Here is a 17831-nt window from a genome sequence, read left to right as displayed (position 1 = left end):
TTTTAATTGACACATAGACGGTCCTATAAAGCTAAAACAGGATGTTTTGTCGTTAAACCTCATGCAATGATGATGATCAACCACGTCCTGTCGTAAAAAGTGAACAGCAACTAAACTAAAACAGTCAGAAAGATATATGTGCCAGAGCTTTACATTCAGAAAATATAACTTGAGTTTCGTGATTTTAGAGGTAAGTTGTAATAATTGTCACTCTGCCAACGTAGGTATGTCAGTGGCGAAATTTTAATACCGAAGTTACTAAATATACCACGGTACAACAACGTAATATTATTGACAATACAAAAACGGTTTCAGCTAAAAACCTTGATACCCGTTTCATAATACTAAGTTAGATGATCACTAGCTGATATGATGCCAAACTTTTGTGGCCCACTGTTGTTGTTTGAGTTTAACCTCACAATAAAAGGTGATACTTGGGCGTTCTTTGGCGCTTATAATACATCTTGTTGGCGATGTTATCAAAACGAAAGCCGGTGAATTCCTAGGGATGGTTTAAATTTGAATGCATTATAATCATCACAGGGCAATTTACAAGGATTGCAGCGCAATTATTGTATATTACTAATTCTTTTTCAATTCCGCTTGATTAGAGCCGTACCTGATTTTTAATATGTGACCTTACCTAACCCGATACAACGAACGTGCTTTGTCAGAGATTACAGTTCATTCTTAATATGGAAAGCAATGTACTTCGTGAATGAATATATGTACACAGTACACGATGAGAGAAAGCAATAACCCAAGCCATTTTTGACGGTTATTAAAAGTTTATTCAATACTCCTATGTGGCGTGGCGCCGGTCTGATAAAAGCCGTATTTTAAAATCAAATAGGACGCGTTTGAAATGACTCGGTAAATTCCACTGAGATACGTGGTATAATTATCTTTACATATTAAAGTCTCTACATCTTTCGTGCGATAATTTGATGACTTGACTTAGAAGATGTGACATTACGAGATTAGAATCATGTTATACCTCAGTGGCCCTCAGTAGCCGTCACTCACAAACTTCCAAATACCAATATTATTACAGCGATATTTATATTTGAATATTGTGAGCTTAGTAGCAATTCTGGGCGTAATTTCGTTCGTGCATTTTCCCACAAGAGGAAATTGAGACTCTTTAATCAAGATATTTTATTCCGATAGGTTAAATTTCCAGTAATTATCCCTAAACTAAAGAACCTCTGAACTGAACTAGACTTAGAGTTTATACCCGTGATTATTCTAAGCGAGGGTTTACCTTGTTTATATACTTTATTACAGTTAGGCCTGCCAGTGATCGCTATAAACTCAGTTTTCATTTCACCTTTTTTCTGTTTACCTACCAAAAACTTGAGAAACAGCTGTGTGCCAAGAATTGACAGAAACGGCGAAGAAGCGTCAGTATGTTTATCTTCCTTTTTTAATTATCAAATTAAAAAAAACCCAATGACGAAATATCCTTGGTTACCAAAGACTTGGACAAAATTCAACTCCACTTCTATATTACAGCAGCTAATGCTCTGGTACTGACGCAAGAACAATTTCCACCTGTGACAAGCCTTAAAAATTCCCCTTTGGTTGGATTCAGCTGAGGGAAACAAGTGTTGTAAAGGAAGTGGGCTTAAAAGGTTGATGAAACAGGTCTGTCTTAGTTTTTAGTAGTTTTCACTGCGCGCCGGGCAATAAGCAATGTTTTGGCAGCGGCCTTTTTAGCTGGTTTAAAATTTTACTATTTGAATTTGTGAAGCCCACGTGCCTTGTCAACTGCCTTGAAAAACTTGTCCTCAGGTCGAGAAAGAAATATTAGTTATAAAAACATAAACAGACAGTGTCTGTGTCGGGGAGGTATAATCAAAAAGAGTTTTGGTAATGCCATTAATGAGAGCAACTTCCTATGAAAAAAAAATTACCGACTCAGCTGCCGACTAACATCCTCTCTTTATTTGAAGCCACTTGCAAATTACTTCTTTCACAACGCTTGCAAGGAAGGTGGAGGACGTCTACAGATCTTTCACGCAGTCAGGCCCTGTCAAGCTACACCGAAGTATTAAAAAAGGAGTATTTATAGCCGCGTTTGCCTTGGTAGGACGCCATGATTTCAGCCGTTGCGGATACATGTTCTGTTCGTTTGGACAAAACTAACAAAAAAGTGTACAGATTCCGTGCTTTAGTATTTCATCAAGGTAAGCCGTTACTGTACACTGACATCAGTCAATGTAGCCTGCGTAGCAAGCGCTTGGAAGTAGTGGGCGCAAGGAAGAACGAGCACGAGAGAGGTAGACACGTTCCATGTTTCTTGGGCCTGCTGCTACGCATGTTACAGTCAATGTCGTTTACGTTTTTCCGGTTGCTCAACTCGACTAAACGCTTTTCAGTCGAGTTGCGAAACCGGATTCAGTATGGATTGAAAGCGAAAGCCTAGGGAGAGAACAGAGCGAAACAGAGAACGGCATAGAAACCAGTAAGGTTTAAAAGGCACAAATTTAGGAACAGAGGAGTGTTTTAGACTGGAGCGGGATTCCTCATCGTAAAAAACCTCAAGTTACCGGATAAATCAAGACTGTACACGTAAAAGCCGTGGACAGCTTGACAGTTTTCAAGGAATTTAGCAGCCATAAACTTAATTAGAACCTACGACAGTCAAGAACGCATTTAAATTAGCTCCCTATTTTCGAGGTCCTACGATGTTTTCACGGATCTCATATTTTTTCTTTTTTTAAGGCTAAACGAACGCTCAACTCGTGCCACAGAGGTTACGGTTTTACACTTCCGGTTAGAGCACCTTGTCGCATTTTCAGTGAGATACAAAAATTGTACTCTCTCGATTTGTTCAGTTATTATAACTTTATTAATCCCTTTTGGACAAGTTGTAAAATTGTGCCAAAGTTTCAACAGCACAGTATGAGTAAAATGTTTAAAAAAGTCAATATCTACTAGTACAAACGTCAGCTTTTTCAAAAGATGGTTGATATCGAGGACAAAAGCCTGAAAGGATTTACAGCTTATGCTTGCTTTGTGATAAGGGATACATCAGTTAAACTAATCTGTCTAAAAACGTGAAAGATGCCGGCCATCTATGAAAAATTTCAAAGATAGCTGGTTTGTTTAATGAATTGTTTACGATATCAGAAAATTGATGAGAAAAAGAAAAAGAAAGAAGGCCCAAGGATTTAATATATTTTAAAAGAGGTGAGGTAAACACAGCTGACTCAAACTTAGAAAGGAGTAGGATTGCCCAATATAAATTTAAACCTACTGATTATTTACGGCAGCCAGAACCACCCCCTCTGATATTGACTATCAGCTGAGCTGGCCTATTTCAATGCATTGTTTTCGTTTGTTATTTTATTCATTAGAAAACAGAAGATCTGATACCAGGATTCAAAATATATAATTCAGAAGGATGCCCCTGGTTACAAAAAATTGAAAATGTTCAGAGCTTTCGACGGAAAACATCCAGGAAGTTAGGAAAATTCGGTTTTTATACTAAATTTTTCGCTTTTTGCCTATGGGGCTTAAACAAAACTCAAACTGCTTTTTTAAAATTTCATCAACAGTTTTTGTGATGATCACGTTTCGTTTGCATAGCTAAAATCTATTTTTAAGGCGTTCTAATTTCCGCGGTGGGGCAGGGGTGGGGGTACTCCCTTATATGGCCTATACGGGGATGTGCCGCTGGACATGGTATGGTTTTTGTCCTCTCAGTCCTAGACAGGGTACCTTATTTAATTTCGCCCTAGTGTGTCTTAAAGCAGGGTGTATTATTTCGTGCGTGCTGTCCTAACTATAAACAGGGTATTAGCTGTATGACTGACTTGACTTGCTTCATGAAGTTTGTTTGTACACCTGTCCAAGTCCCGGGGTCCAAGTATACAAAAGCAACAACTATAACGTGAATTCGCTCTATTTTAATTGCAAAGACGGCGGATATTTTGTCCTTCGACTTCGACAGGGTAATCAAGTTGAGGTTGTTTTTTTCTAAACAGTTTCAGGGTTTCGAAGCTTCAGCGGCTCACCTTTACCCAAATACTGGTCGAGAACCCCCCCGGTCTAATTTACTGTTATCGGTGAGCTCAAACACAACTTTTAAGTTCTGCATGCTGAGTTGGTCATAATCTAACGGACCAAAAGGCGGCGTTTTCCTTTTGATTAGTGATTCTAGAAGATAAATGAAGCAATAAACAGCTGTCTTTAACATCAGGAAATTTAATTGATTTCATCCCCAGCCATTTAAACATACAAGTGATAAGCGCACTTTAATATTGCATTATTTTGGCACCTATTGCATAACCTGACCAATAAAGTTACCAACATCTTCACTTCGTTCACTATGAAAATACCGGATGCAATATTTTCTTCGAACAATATTAGAGAGTTTTTAAAGCTTCACGTATACCGCAAAGGGCAAACGTCAGATTCAAGTTGAGAATTTCTCAAAATAGAAAATAAGCAGATAAAAATAGCTCAGAAAATTCTTTGGGTAAAAAATTGCGTGAAACTACTAATTTATGTTTAGAAATAATGAACAGTAGGCGATAAGCAAAGGGAAACCTTGGTCACGTGGTACAAATTTTGACGTAAACGTGAGGAGAATGCTGAAAAAAATTACGGTGCGAGCAGTCTCTTATTTTTCTGACTTTTCTTTTCAAAGTTACTGCACGCGAAATCTAAGTGCGCGAGCCGCGAGAAATGAGGGCGTAAGCCCGAGAAGAAAAAATAAGAGACTGCTGACTCATTTGTCTACCATTAAGCCCCAATTAAGCCGACACCCTCGATAATGGTTTAGAAGCATCTTGAATGTTCATGAATGAATGTTCTTTGTTGTCACATCACAAAGATGACGTAGCCTGCGTTGCAGCCAGGCAAGGCATCGGCCAAGCCATTGGTATAGTCCATTAACTAGTATTGCTGGTTTGCACATGACGTCACGGCCGCCATGTTGGTGGTCAAAAGCATTTCTCTCCTCCGAAAAAACTGAACTCTATTTTTATGTAAAATTCTTCGAGAAAAAATTATATTGTGTTGATCTCCGACATGGCCACCTCATTACGTGGTTGCAAACCAAGAATAGTCTATACAAGAGGTTTAAAGTGTCTCCAATGAAGGCTGCGGTGACGAAGGTCACTTTTTCACCAGTTTATAAGTATAGATTTTGAGTGGCTTTAGCGATGAAAAAAAAGTCCATTGAGTCTTTTTTCTCTCGTTGAATCGAGGAATAACGAGTCAGGTTTTATCTTTGCTATAGGAAAACTTAAAGTCCTAACAAATATTTCTGTTTTTCCACTAGATGCTGAAGGAAATAACAAGGAGGCATATCTGAAGCGGGAAAATAGCATCAAAGCTGATGCTCCTCAGGCGCGTGTGAAAAGGTAATTCGGTAGGCGAAAATCAAAAGTAAAAAAAAGACAAACAAACAGAAAAGAGAACGAAGAAAAGAAAGAAAGGGGTGGGTGTTTTATATGCTACGGCGGTAATTTGTATTGAGATATTTTCGGATGAAGACAATGGCCAATTAGTCTGCGAGCATGCTCTCAATTTGGGGAATTCGAGAGAAGTCACGCGCGGTGAGCGGCACGCGTAGAAATATATGGAGACTCTTTCTCTCGTTTCGCTACACAGACGAATGGAGAGCTTGCTAGCAGGCAAGAATTGTCGCAGGCTAATGGTCAATACATATCGAGATTAGTCTTACGTGATCCGCGTTCAAAGCTTTAAATTTGTAATTGCCTACTGGGTGATTTTGATAATAATTATACCCCGCGGGTAACTGAGGAAACCAACTTAGGAAACCAAACTTGAGGCTGTATATTTTAGCTATTAGTCAGCCGTTGTCAGTTGTTAAAAAAAACTCTAGTCAAACGATGCTTGATTAAATATCCCAGCAGCCCTTTGCAGCCCCTCCTTTAGCGAGTCTAGAAGAGAGACCTGGGCCCGTCCTTTAGGCCAAACTGGGGCTATATTTACCGGATAGCACTTGCGCCTAGAAATCAGATTAATTTCCAGGTCACGCCCCCTTATCTTACGGTCTGGATGAGTGGGCTCCCACTTACTTGGAATTATTATAAGTTCCTGGGAAATTGCCCACCTACCCCTCCCCTAAGCCAGCATTTTGCTTTAGTGAGAAGTAAGTGTTGATGTTGGCTTAGAGGAGGGGTAGGTGGGCTGAATCCACCACTGGTTTTACTAAGATTTGACCCACCATAAAAAGTCTCCGAAGAAATCTTAAAATACCGAAAGGAATATAAGAAGACCCCGATGGACAATCGAATGAACGCGTTTATAACTTATGATTTTTGAATTTCGTGTTTCAGGGGAATACTATCCCGTCAACCAAAGACAGAATGGAAATGCGCATACAATGAACTACTAAATGAAAGAAAGAAAGAAGATATTTTAGCCAGTCCCTTACGAAAACGATCCAAAACATCTCTGGATGCTTCAAGTGACTGCGACACTTTGAGGAAAGAACGACAAAAAGTGCGGTTCAAAGAATCAGAAACTTTGGATTCGGAGGCGGAAACATGTCCGACTTGTCTTCAAATTATCGCAAAAGACACAAAGGATTACGACAGCCTCATGGATAAGTCTGTAAGTACTTTCTGTATCGACGATTCTTCTGGCCTGTGGCTGGCATAGAGTTGTCCCAAGCCTCTGTTTCAAAGCAAGACTACTGCGAAGCTATTGATATGGAAATGATTTTTATTCTAACGCAAAAAAAAAACTCATTTTCACAAGAAAAGTTTTGCAATTAGTTACCCTCGTTTTGAAAGTGAGAATTTTTGGAACTCGGATACTCGGATATGGCTCCGCGCCAGTTGTTAAGGACGCTAAAAACTCTTCTTCTTCTTTTTTTAGACGTTCGAAAATCCTAGGAGAGGTAAGCAAGCAAGAATTTTACAAAAAATGTTCCGAAAATTCTAGATCTCAAATCGTCTTCCGAACAGATATTTTCGGAAAATTGACGTTGGGTGCTCCTGATCTGACCAATTGATTCATTTCTATATGCTCCCTGGCGTGATTGAGAGCCGAAATTCCCTAATGCTACAATCTATGGATGAATCTATTACAATCTAATCTTAACTTGGGTGCTGTCTCCAGAATTAGATTGCAGGAAAATGCACGTAAATTTGACACATTGAGCGAGTTTTATTAGTGAGGTTTTTGCTGTCGTCACGGGCGTCCGTTGTTGCTGAAACACCAAGCCCATAAAAAACAGACGACAGGCTCTGGGGATGGAAATAAAGTCTGGACGCTTCCGGCAGATAAACTCTACAGCCTTTAATACTTCAGTGCAATTTGGTGCATAATTCAATTCTATTATTCATTCTATCTCCTTTCTCATCAGAAAGAAGAGCTAGTTACAATGATCATAAACCTCAACATCAGTCGGCAGAACCGAAATATAAGAAGGAGGAAAAATGGATACAGTCCGACAGACAACGATATCGCTCAATTGTAAGCAATATTTACTCTTACCCTCTCAATAATTATAGCCTTTCTTAGGCTCTCTGTTAGCTGGGACGAGCAAAATAAGCGAGGGTCTGGAAAAAGCTTATAGGTGGTACAGGCATTAAGTACAGGCAGTACTAACCACTGTATCTTTCCCATGGTGCCCCGCGCTCTTTTTTTCCGCGCGATGGTGCCGCCTGGGAGCATGGTACAGACTGCACTACCGGTGCAGTTAGTAATCGCAGTAATTAATATCGAGTGTGGTAAGACCCTCAAAATTTGCAAGAGGGAAACACAAGATCTTCTCGGTATGAGTTAATCTAAAGAGAGTGACTTTCGAAGATTCGAAATATTATCTTCTCTTGCTGGATTATTAAAGCAGTTTAACGTTAACGGCAACACCAGTAAGCTTTTCGTATGGCATTGTCAGTGGACCATGTCTTCCCGCACTTTGCGTAAGAGTTTCTTCGTCTTTTAGCCAAAGTCACTTTCAGATTCTTCGTCCTTGGCATTTTATCTAGCCTGCGTATCAAACGTTTCCGCGCGAGTTCGTCGAGAAAGTGGGGTTGAGAGTACTCTTTTCTGCTTCCTCACCCTCTTCGATCTTCCATTTCTTTTGCTCTTGCTCCAACGTTGGCGTAATAACTCGATTGGGAACGTTTGCTCCATAGGCTACATGTTATCTTGTCTCATGTGGACAGAAAACGACCATTTCCTATTCAGTCATAAAGGACAACCTGTGAAGTGCTTTGTATCGTCCCTTCTTGTCACCAGAGCCTCGTCGCCAGGGTCTTATGGCTGCTCATGACTCGACAGAAGCTCCGCAACTGCGTTCCCAGCCTCGTTCCCAGGGTCCTCTCCTACTTGTGCCCCGGAGCGAGAGAAGGAAAGAGTGGGTAGGACGAGTAGGAGAGGACCCTGGGAACGAGGTTAGAAGTTCCGGGTTTTCCTTAGTCATGCACAGAGAGAAGAGCTCTGGTGGCGCGAATGCGTAAAGTCTAACTAGCCTCCTGGCGTCCCTTTTTAAGGAGTCTTTAAGTAAAACAACAACGGCAACGCACGCGCAAGCATTCGGAGTTACGAATTATGAATTACAATTGACTATATATTCTACTGACTCTGTTGGCAGAAAGCAACTGGACATTAGCAATACAGAACAATCGCCAAGTACTAAAACGAAGCCAACAAGAGCAAGACGGAAACTGGGAAGAAGTTGCAGGCTGACATCGATATAGACAAAGGGATTCCGGAAGTTCGGAAGTTAATTGAGATGTGAAAGAACCCTGAGGAAGAGTGACATCAAACACTTCAGAGGGCAGAGGTTGATCATTGTGTGACCAATTGTGTATACAATAAATTTTCTAAGCCCTCTAAGTATTTAATCTTTAGCTTTGTCTCTTTTTTGGTTGCCGTCACGTGGGCTCGATCTGCGCCGCTGTCTCCGGTCCCCCCCTGAGAAGAGACGGGGAGGAGGGCGGGCTCGTTTCCTGAACAGCGGCTGGAAATCCCGCCAAATTCCAACCTCCAGTTTCATTTGTTTTTCCCGGCACGAGACTCCCTCGTTTCAGGGTCCATTGCTTCTGTTGTTTACTGTTTTCTCATCCAATCCGGTTAGCTGTTCCGAGAGCTTTCGGCCGGCCTTTTCTTGAAGTTGTTAAATTGCGATACGTGGTACATCTACAATGGGCGGATATTTGAAGATTATTTAATTTCTAACTGAAAGAACAAAATGAACATGCTTTGTATATAGTTGCAATGTTTAATAATAATAATAATAAAAAAATGACAGAAAAAGGAATTAATTTATTAACCACCTTCAGAAGGGTGTGTCTAGTTAACACTCTGTGCAGGTGTAAAGAGGAATAATAAAATATGAAAACCAACGTTTTTGTGCTAGAGTGGACGTCGCCTTAGCAGTGTATTTGTTCATAGCTACACCACAGCACAACTTGGTTAACACATGGTCGATGCCTCCGGTAGAAAAGCGTCCTTGTTAAGTGGATAATAAATCATTTGAAAGCATATTAACAGGGTGGGGGGGGGGGGGGGGGAAGAGGCTGTTCATAGCAGTGGCATATCCTTTGTCAAGTGTTGACAACGGAGGTTCCATGAATGAATAGCACATTATATTCCCTAGTTCATGCTGAACGTCTCTGCCTAAACTCAGCTCCTGAATTTAAAGCCTTTTTGCTTTAGGGTAAGGAAGGGAGGAAATTATTTACAGTTGGCTCCAAAGGTGGGTGAATAAGTTAATAAATGGAAATTGGTCATTTCTGCGGCAATTAAGGCAAGACACGCGCACGACAAGTGTACAATAGCGAAAATGCACGTTAAAGCTCCCCCCGGTTTTAAGCACCCCCAGATATAAGCCCATCCATCTGCTAACAAAGATTGTTATTCAGCTTATACCCCCCCCCCCCCGTTTATAAGCCCACCCAAAACCCCTTATAAAGTTATATATGCCCAGGGCATTAACGTGGGGTTTTACGGTAATTTCTTCACGCTTTATCCTAGGATTTTCACTTCTTAATCTCTCGACAGAAGGTCAGCGAGCTAAAGCCGTCATGAGTGTTTCCGGGCAATGTTATAACTTACTGTACTGGTAACAATATTGAACCCTCCCTTGGACGCCTCTGGTTAACACAGCTTAACATACATTGTACTCATATCTGTCTTCTCATTGGCTAAGAGCCTACAGCTAATTTTGGAAATCAGCGTATCCTACAGATTAGTTAGTTACCTCCTAGCAGATTAGATAGCTGACTAATCTGTAGGTTGAGAGCGCAATGCATGATTTCTAATAACAATTGTATCGAATCAATTCAGGTTCCTTGCAGATTTATTATAATAAAACAATTATTAAATACGCTTTTTTGTGATATCCTGGATAATCAAGGTCTCAGTAAGCATTATCAGCCTCGGCCTAGGCTAATAATACTTACATCTACCTTGGTTATTCTGGATATCACAAAAACCTCATCCAATATTATTGTTTATTATCTGTTTAGCAGACCAGGGCCCAGTTGTTTGAAGGCTGATTAGCACTAACCTGGGGTTAAATTTTAATCCAAGTTTCTTTTTTCTTTTGTTCAAAGGTATTTCCCCAGATAATTTTGGCTATTCTTTTTAGTATATCCAATCATCAAATTGTAAACAAAAAGAACAAGAATGAATTTGTTTTTAAAGCTTTATATCTATATGAGTTCAAATTTCTCCCTAACCCTGGGTTACCTTAACGAATTTGAACAACCCTGCCCTGCATCTGGGCTCGCAAAATAATTGGAACTCCCTTTCTTTCTAAAGTAAATCGACAAGGCCAAAAACAGATGAAGCTTGGACGGTTTTTTCAGCATTTTATTGCAAAATTCATTAAGTCATGAAATCACCTTCTGGAGCTAGTAAACAAATTCAGATTTAATTATCTTTCACATTTCAGCTTTTATGTACCTGTATAAAAATATAAACCATGAAATAAAACCTGTATAATTTTGACAAAAATACTGCTCATACAATACCACTTGTAAGAACACATCTTGCATAAAAAATGGCAACAATTTGTTTCACTTTTGCTTTTTAGAACTCATCATGTCGTGTCAGATCTGCACCAAAATTAGTGGCCCTGCTTCCCACAAAAAGACTATACTTGTCCAGGATTTCGTCCTTTGCCAAAACCTTATCCTGAAATACAAAAACATAAAGATATGTATAGTAAATGAATAAATTATGTAGTTACTTTGCAATTAAACACTAGATGCAAGTTTGTGTGTATTTAGTCTTGCTTGCTTTAATTTAGAGGCGAGACTCAGAAAATGGAAGCGTTTTTTTTTTTTTTCCCTGTGTTGGCCCCAAATAGTGGTCATGGTCCCAGGTGTTCCTCCTAGTGGAGACCATGCATGGAAACTGGGGATAAGAATTGTCATGACTTTCATTGTACGCAAATGAGTCTCGTGATTGGCATGCAGTTTATTTTCGGACTACGTTGCTGATCAAAGTTAAGAGATAAGGGTTAGGGAAACTGAGTGAATCAAGCTCCACTTAGGGTCACTATACTTGGAAAACTGACCTCACGCCTGATTTACTCTGTTTCCTAGCCCTGACCACTAAACTACAGTGGTGTAGTCCATTTTAGGGTAGTCCATACGGGTAGTCCATGGACTGGGGCGCAGTGTTTTGTCCACCACCTGACATTGCCCTCCTCCACCATTTGGTGATGATGATGGCATGTTTGATCATTATGTTGATATAAAAAGAATTAGATGTTGGGCACTCATAGGATTGACAGGACGAAGTGGCACAGAGATGAAACTGAAGGGACAATCAATGAATTAATAGTGAGTTTACACAACAGGACGGCAGGAAGAAGAGGACGGCAAAACACTCGTGCATGACAAAATAATGTGACAGGCTATTACTTGCGTGTTTCGTCATGAACTTCACCCAACATTAATGTATTCTGGCCTTTTACAAAAAGAACTTTTTAAAGGAGAGTGAAGTTTGGTGAAAAGTTATTTCAAACAAATTATTACTGTCACGCTTGTCACACAAGGTTTGCCATCTTCTTTCCTCTTCCTTCCTGTTGCGTAAGTTCACTAATGAATACAGGACACCTGATGAGTTTAAATAATTTCAAATAATGTATGTAAAACTGTACCTGATTAGAATCAGCATGATGAATGAGATGACTGGCTTCTGCTTGGAGATAGTTGTAGGAAGTAGGAAACATCCATTCTTTCATTTCATCCTGTTTGAAAATAAATAATTAACCATTGTTTTTTTTACACATACTGATCATCAGAATTATGTGGTTTTGATTGACTCACAGCATTAACTTTTAATAAAGGATTGTTACAATTTGCATTATGCGATATGTTTTTAGTTCTGAGACCACTTCTAGCTTCCTCACACAAACAGCATTCGTAAAGATTTTTGGATCCAAAATTCAAGACGTTCCAGACTTTTTTCCATTAAAATAATAAACAATTATTTCTTTTTCCAGACTAAGGTTATCGAATAGGTGATCAATAACGACCTTAAAAAAACGCAGGAACAAAGCCTTTCATGATGCGCTGCACACAAACAGGCAAGAATGAATTAGAGATTTGACCAAAATGAACAAAATTTCACTTATAAAGCACTTGATGTCGCGTCAAAAAAAACTCAAGACTTTTAACCATTTTTCCAGACTTAATCTCCAGTTTCCAGACTTTTTCCAGGTCTGGAAAATTGCTGGGCAAATTTCATCCCTGCACAAACTAAGTGACAGCATCCCTTTTGTTTCATGGGTGGATAGTTGATATCAAAATTACAGAACGGAGTCATTTCATTACCCTATCAATGTAGCCATCTTTGTTTGCATCACGGTATGAATGAAAATGTTTTCTATCATTCTCCTTCTTCTGGAGTTCTTCTTCTGTCATTTCCTTTTCTGGCTTTGAATGCATGTCGTCTAAAACATAAAAGAAACATATTTAGACTTATCACATCGTACAGTCAAACCTCCTGTAAGCCACCACCCAAAACGCAAAGACTGAATGGTCGTTTACAAGAATCGAACCACAGGTGGTCTCTTCCGAGAAGAGGTCCAGGCACATCTACTTTATAGAAGATAATTTATAGCATGCAATGTCCAAGTTAGAATATATATAGTTCCATGTTGTCATAGCGCACACAGCGAAAATAGATATCAGTGAATATGCAAAGTGGTGGCTTACAAGAGGTTAAAAACAATGGAAAATCATTCACTGTCAGGCCCAAAAAGTGGCCGTGGTTGCTTACAGGAGGTGGTCATTTACCAGAGGTTCCAAATGTAAGGCTTTGACAGGGAAAATTTTGGTGATTTGGATTGGCGGTCCCTTATGCTAGGTGGTTGCTTACAAGAGGTGGTTACACCAGTCCAGAGGTTCGACTGTAATAGAAAGCTAGAAAGTACACCGATTGAGGCCACAAGGCAACCAATGATTCAAAACACTCAGTTTTTAGGCCATCACGCGCTATGACAATCGTGTCCTGCGGGACGCGATTTGCATCTTGAGAAAGGGTGGTAACTTACTTTTGAACGGCACTGTATATCCATTAAGCTATATCAAGCCAACTTGAGAGTGAGTTCTTAATATACCCAATGGTGGAAATGACTCAACTGCGAGTATCATTTCCACTTTCATAAGTACTCCTTTGTTGGTATTTTGGTTACCTAAAACCTTAAAGGTACAAAAAATATTAACCTAGGTACTCCTGAAGTGACACACGTCCATCTTTGTCTTTATCCATGCCTTCGACGTTTTCCTGTGCAACCACATCATGCATGTGCTCATGCTCCCAGGGCTGATAAAATGGACCATATTCTTCCTTTGATAGTTTTTTGTCTTGATTAACATCTGCTCTTTTCCACCGACGCTCATCCATGCTCATTTGATTAAGAAGGCGTACATGATCTGAATGTTTCTCTACAGGTCAACAAAAGTTATATATTACTCAAAAGTTTACTACGACTGCTAGAAAGATAAGTAACTGGGGCAATTTAACAATGTATATGGGAACATAGCTCTTACATGATACATGTAGAAGCAATAACTGTTCTATAAAAACCAGCATGGCTCAAATTTGGTTAAAATCAAGGTGTAATCCATGGCTAAATGTTTTTTCCTTATTGCTTGAAATGGACTGTAATGCACTTTACAGGAAGCCCCAAAATAAAATATTCCCAAAAGGGGAGAGACGCACTTCCTGTACCTACCCCTAAACACAGGTGTGCCCCGTGAAAATGTACATGCTTTTCAATCTCATCAGCTGCTGCCTCCTTTTACCTAAAATTTTCTATACAACTCTGTATAGTCTCGCATACTACCAAATGCAGGGCTCTATTTATGAAATACACCCTAACTCTTTTGTAACTTTTTATTCCTCAAGTAAAACTCAAGATATTTATTTATGAGACTTATAACTTGATTTATTTGCCCAATATCTTATCAGGAATGTTACCATTAAATACACACAAATATTACCAGTAATATTACCTGGGTTTTTACCAAAGGAAATTATCTTATAAATTTCCCAGCTTACAGGCCCATCTGGATCAACATTTTTGTCACCATGAAAGTCCTTTCGTGAAACTAGGTTCTTTTCTCGTTGTTTCAGATCTTTCCAGCGTTTGTCTACCTGATCGTAATGGTTTTGCATTCGGGTAAATCCAATCCAGTCTTCTAGTTCTTTTTCTGTAATCTTCCCATCATTGTCCTTGTCAATTCTCTCCACAATTTTCCTATTAAGATATAAAAATTGTGTGGAAGGTTTGAACCCAGGACTCATTTCAAAAGTAGGTAGAGTTTGATTGTCCAGATGAACGTAGTCCTGAATAGGACTGTTGTTGTTAACAGTGATTGACGTTTTGACAACCTATGAGGTAGCCATCAGAGTCAAAGTGAGTTGTATCATGTCAGTTAATGGTATTATACTCTGGTTATACTCTGGACCGATTTCCTAAACGAGCGCCACAAGGTTTTAGGGGGGGTTCGGTGGCATGCCCCACCCAGAAATTTCCTAGGTTTCTGAATCAGTTCAGAGAGGATATTGGCTAATTCCATCCTCCTTGGATAAAGCCTTGCAAATCGGCCGATTATTTTCATCTCTCAATTTCAACATGGAGAGTTTTTTTATATTAAAAATATATTTTGTATGAAAAACCTGACCGATTTCCATACAAAGGTGTGGATCTGCGCCTGACTTCTCCTATATATGTTATGGTCAGTTGTATGGTTATCACCTCTGCGAGTGGCCATCAAGCGCCTGATACAATTGAGCATCATCGATGATGAGCACCCCCCCCCAACCTCCCGGGATAGAATGTGATACAACTGATTGTGGAGGGTAATGCAGCTCTTATCACGTGTTTGTTGAAAAAAAGTGATATTCCTGTTAAGGATTATGCTACTTTATGGAGCAGCCAGCCTCCATTGAGCAACCACTTGCTGGGACCCCGAGGGTGGCAAAAATCGAATAAAAAACTCAAAATCGAATATATTTTGACCATTCTCGGGATGCGCGCGCAATGGAATGTGCTGCCACGTGGCAGAGTCGATTTGCATCAAATATATCATGTTCATTACTGTAGCGAAATCAACAAAGTCATCAACAATAATAAATTAAATGTTTTGTAATTTAAAATGAAGGCAAATGGAAGTGATCCAGGACTGCTCATTCATCAGACTACCGAGAATTCAAAAGAAAAGATGTCGCCAGCTCTTTCTGTACCTCACGATCATATCAACCCTAAACTCCAAAAATGTTGGGCTCTCTTCATTCATTTAACGCATAAATGATAACACTTACTGTATCGGATGCTGGGTAAAAATATATGATAGCTAAAAACTCCATCCATAGTTTGACATCAATTAAAGAACTCGGAGAAGCCACAGCTTGTAGGCTCGGCTTCATTAGTGGCTTGTCGCTTGAATTTTCTTCAAAACAAAACTATTGAAAATACAAACATCAGTAAACAAGGACCGCTTCGTCTTACCCAAGTTTCTCCTTAGATTCCTCAGGAGTCAGCTGATCGAAGGATTTCTTTTCCTTTCCGAGAAAAGCTTCGTGATCGTATTCTTCGTTGTGCTTGCCATCTTTGTCGAAATGTTCTTTGTCAGACAGTTTTCCATCGTGCATTCGAGACTTCGCGCTGTTTTTTTCTGGGGCTGTACTAACAGCGAGAAAACACAAACAAAGTACTAATGCGGAGAAGAAAGCATTCATTTTGCTAAAAGAAGGCGAGATCCTCAGGTAACACAGAGAGATACCTTTGAAGAACAAAATGCGTGCAGAACTCTGAGAACAGATCTGAGCAATGTGACAGAAAAACAAAACCTTGTTGTGGCTTGCGAATATTTGATTGGATAATGTTGACATGTGGTCGGGCCCTGGGAAGGGTTGGCTCGAATTTCTGCCACGTTGGCAAGAAAAAAACTGTAGGGATGAAATAAAGTCTTAATGTGGGCCCGAAAAATAAAGATCCATTCATTATTGTTTATCGGATGTCACGTCTTCGATGTATTGTTCGGTAACACAATGTAGCCTGCATTGCAGGCGTTTTCATCGGGCGCGCGCGAATGGTTTTAATCAGGGCGGATAAAGGTTGGGCGAAGAAACGAGCGTGTCCGAGCAAAAAGGTGTGATGCAGTGGACTGGGACTCTGCTTAGAAATGTCGCTTGTTTACGACTTCGGTCAGGGCTTGGATGTGGTTTGTACATTAGACACTGCCGCTATCATTGAATTATGGCGGCTTGACTTGTTTTCTTGCACTTCTTTCTCGTTCCTTTGTGCCGGTACACTGTCTCCGAGAGGCAAATATTGCTATTTTTTGCGGGAGGTTTAGTTGGAGTAGACAAACATCTCTTTCAAAGGGTTTCTTTTATTACTTTCATGACTCTACCACTGAATTGTATTTTCGTTCTGCTACTCGCCAATGTCGATGTTATTCCAAAACAAAAACAACTAACTAATGTCTAAAACACAAAGGAAAATCTCATCCATGTCATCCATGGCAAAACTAAAAGACAGCAGATCGTGTTTCATAACTAGATGACGTGTACTTTATAAATGCGTGCAGCTCGTGCAAGGTGAAATTATGCTAATTTCAATCACCATCATCCTTCTTTTTAATTTTGAAAAAAACATCTCATACGTCTTTCTGTTTCTTCGAAACTTCAAAATTAGTTTCCCCTCAGTTTTTACTGTTTACCTTGTTTTGTTTTAGAGAGAAAAACGGAGAAAAAAACCTTACAACTAAGCTCAATAAATTTTGTTTACATGCGGTTGCCGGATTTGCAACGCATTGCGCGAATCGCCATGGCACGTTGCAGCCGAGAAGCAAAGTTTGAAGAAGTACAACGCCACTATATCAATATATATCAATCTAATTTTTTGTTATGTTATACAAAATTTATCCCCCTTTAACATATGTAAAAATTGAGGTTAAGAAGTGTTAAGCTTTTGCAAACGAAACGGCGAAAGACGATTAGGCGATATTTAGTGGAAGGAGGAGGTATTCAACACTTTCAAATTAAACTCAAATTTTGGCATTATACCACCAACAAGTTTGACTTATAGACGTACAGACACAAACATATGAAACTGTTTATTGATATTGTTGTGAAACGAATTTATCTATTTAACATTGTAAGCCTGAAATTACAGAAAGAAAATAGGATTTCCGGTTTGCAAAAAAGAAAATTTCGCCGGCCATGAAGCGCACCGGAAGCGCGGAAAGAGCGCTCGTGCCAGTCCTACTCCGCATCACACATTAAATGAAGAGCAGAGCGCTCGTTTCACCGCCCAACCTTTACCCGCCCTGGTTTTAATCGCGAAAGCGCCATGTTGAAACTCCCGA

At 39.7% G+C, this 17831-nt stretch overlaps 2 protein-coding genes across 3 annotated transcripts in view; one reads left to right on the top strand and one right to left on the bottom strand.

Moving 5' to 3' along the window:
• The window catches only part of LOC140940831 (uncharacterized), a 9241-nt gene extending 50 nt beyond the window's left edge, over positions 1–9191 (top strand). Inside the window, exons 1-6 of one of the 2 annotated variants that reach the window (XM_073389792.1) lie at positions 1–190; positions 1956–2189; positions 5294–5375; positions 6318–6594; positions 7352–7461; positions 8585–9191. The exon at positions 1–190 is cut by the window's left edge and continues 50 nt beyond it. In XM_073389792.1, coding sequence (XP_073245893.1) covers positions 2099–2189; positions 5294–5375; positions 6318–6594; positions 7352–7461; positions 8585–8690 — 666 coding nt within the window. In that variant the 5' untranslated portion in view covers positions 1–190; positions 1956–2098 and the 3' untranslated portion in view covers positions 8691–9191. Of the gene's footprint in view, positions 191–962; positions 1648–1955; positions 2190–5293; positions 5376–6317; positions 6595–7351; positions 7462–8584 lie in introns of those variants that run through there. The other variant, XM_073389793.1, reaches the window with a different exon arrangement.
• Positions 9192–10794: 1603 nt separating this feature from the next.
• Positions 10795–16303, bottom strand: LOC140941094 (calumenin-A-like). The gene is made up of 6 exons (XM_073390060.1): positions 15968–16303; positions 14469–14713; positions 13677–13898; positions 12783–12901; positions 12107–12196; positions 10795–11133 (listed from the first exon to the last, which is right to left on the bottom strand). The coding sequence occupies exons 1-6, from the start codon at positions 16195–16197 to the stop codon at positions 11029–11031; spliced, it is 1011 nt and encodes a 336-aa protein (XP_073246161.1). The 5' UTR covers positions 16198–16303; the 3' UTR covers positions 10795–11028.
• Positions 16304–17831: the final 1528 nt, after the last annotated feature.

Source organism: Porites lutea, chromosome 6, assembly GCF_958299795.1.
Source record: "Porites lutea chromosome 6, jaPorLute2.1, whole genome shotgun sequence".
NCBI classification, from domain to species: Eukaryota; Metazoa; Cnidaria; class Anthozoa; order Scleractinia; family Poritidae; genus Porites; species Porites lutea.
The sequence above is the reverse complement of the archived record's forward strand: the minus strand, read 5'-3'. Positions and strand labels throughout refer to the sequence as shown.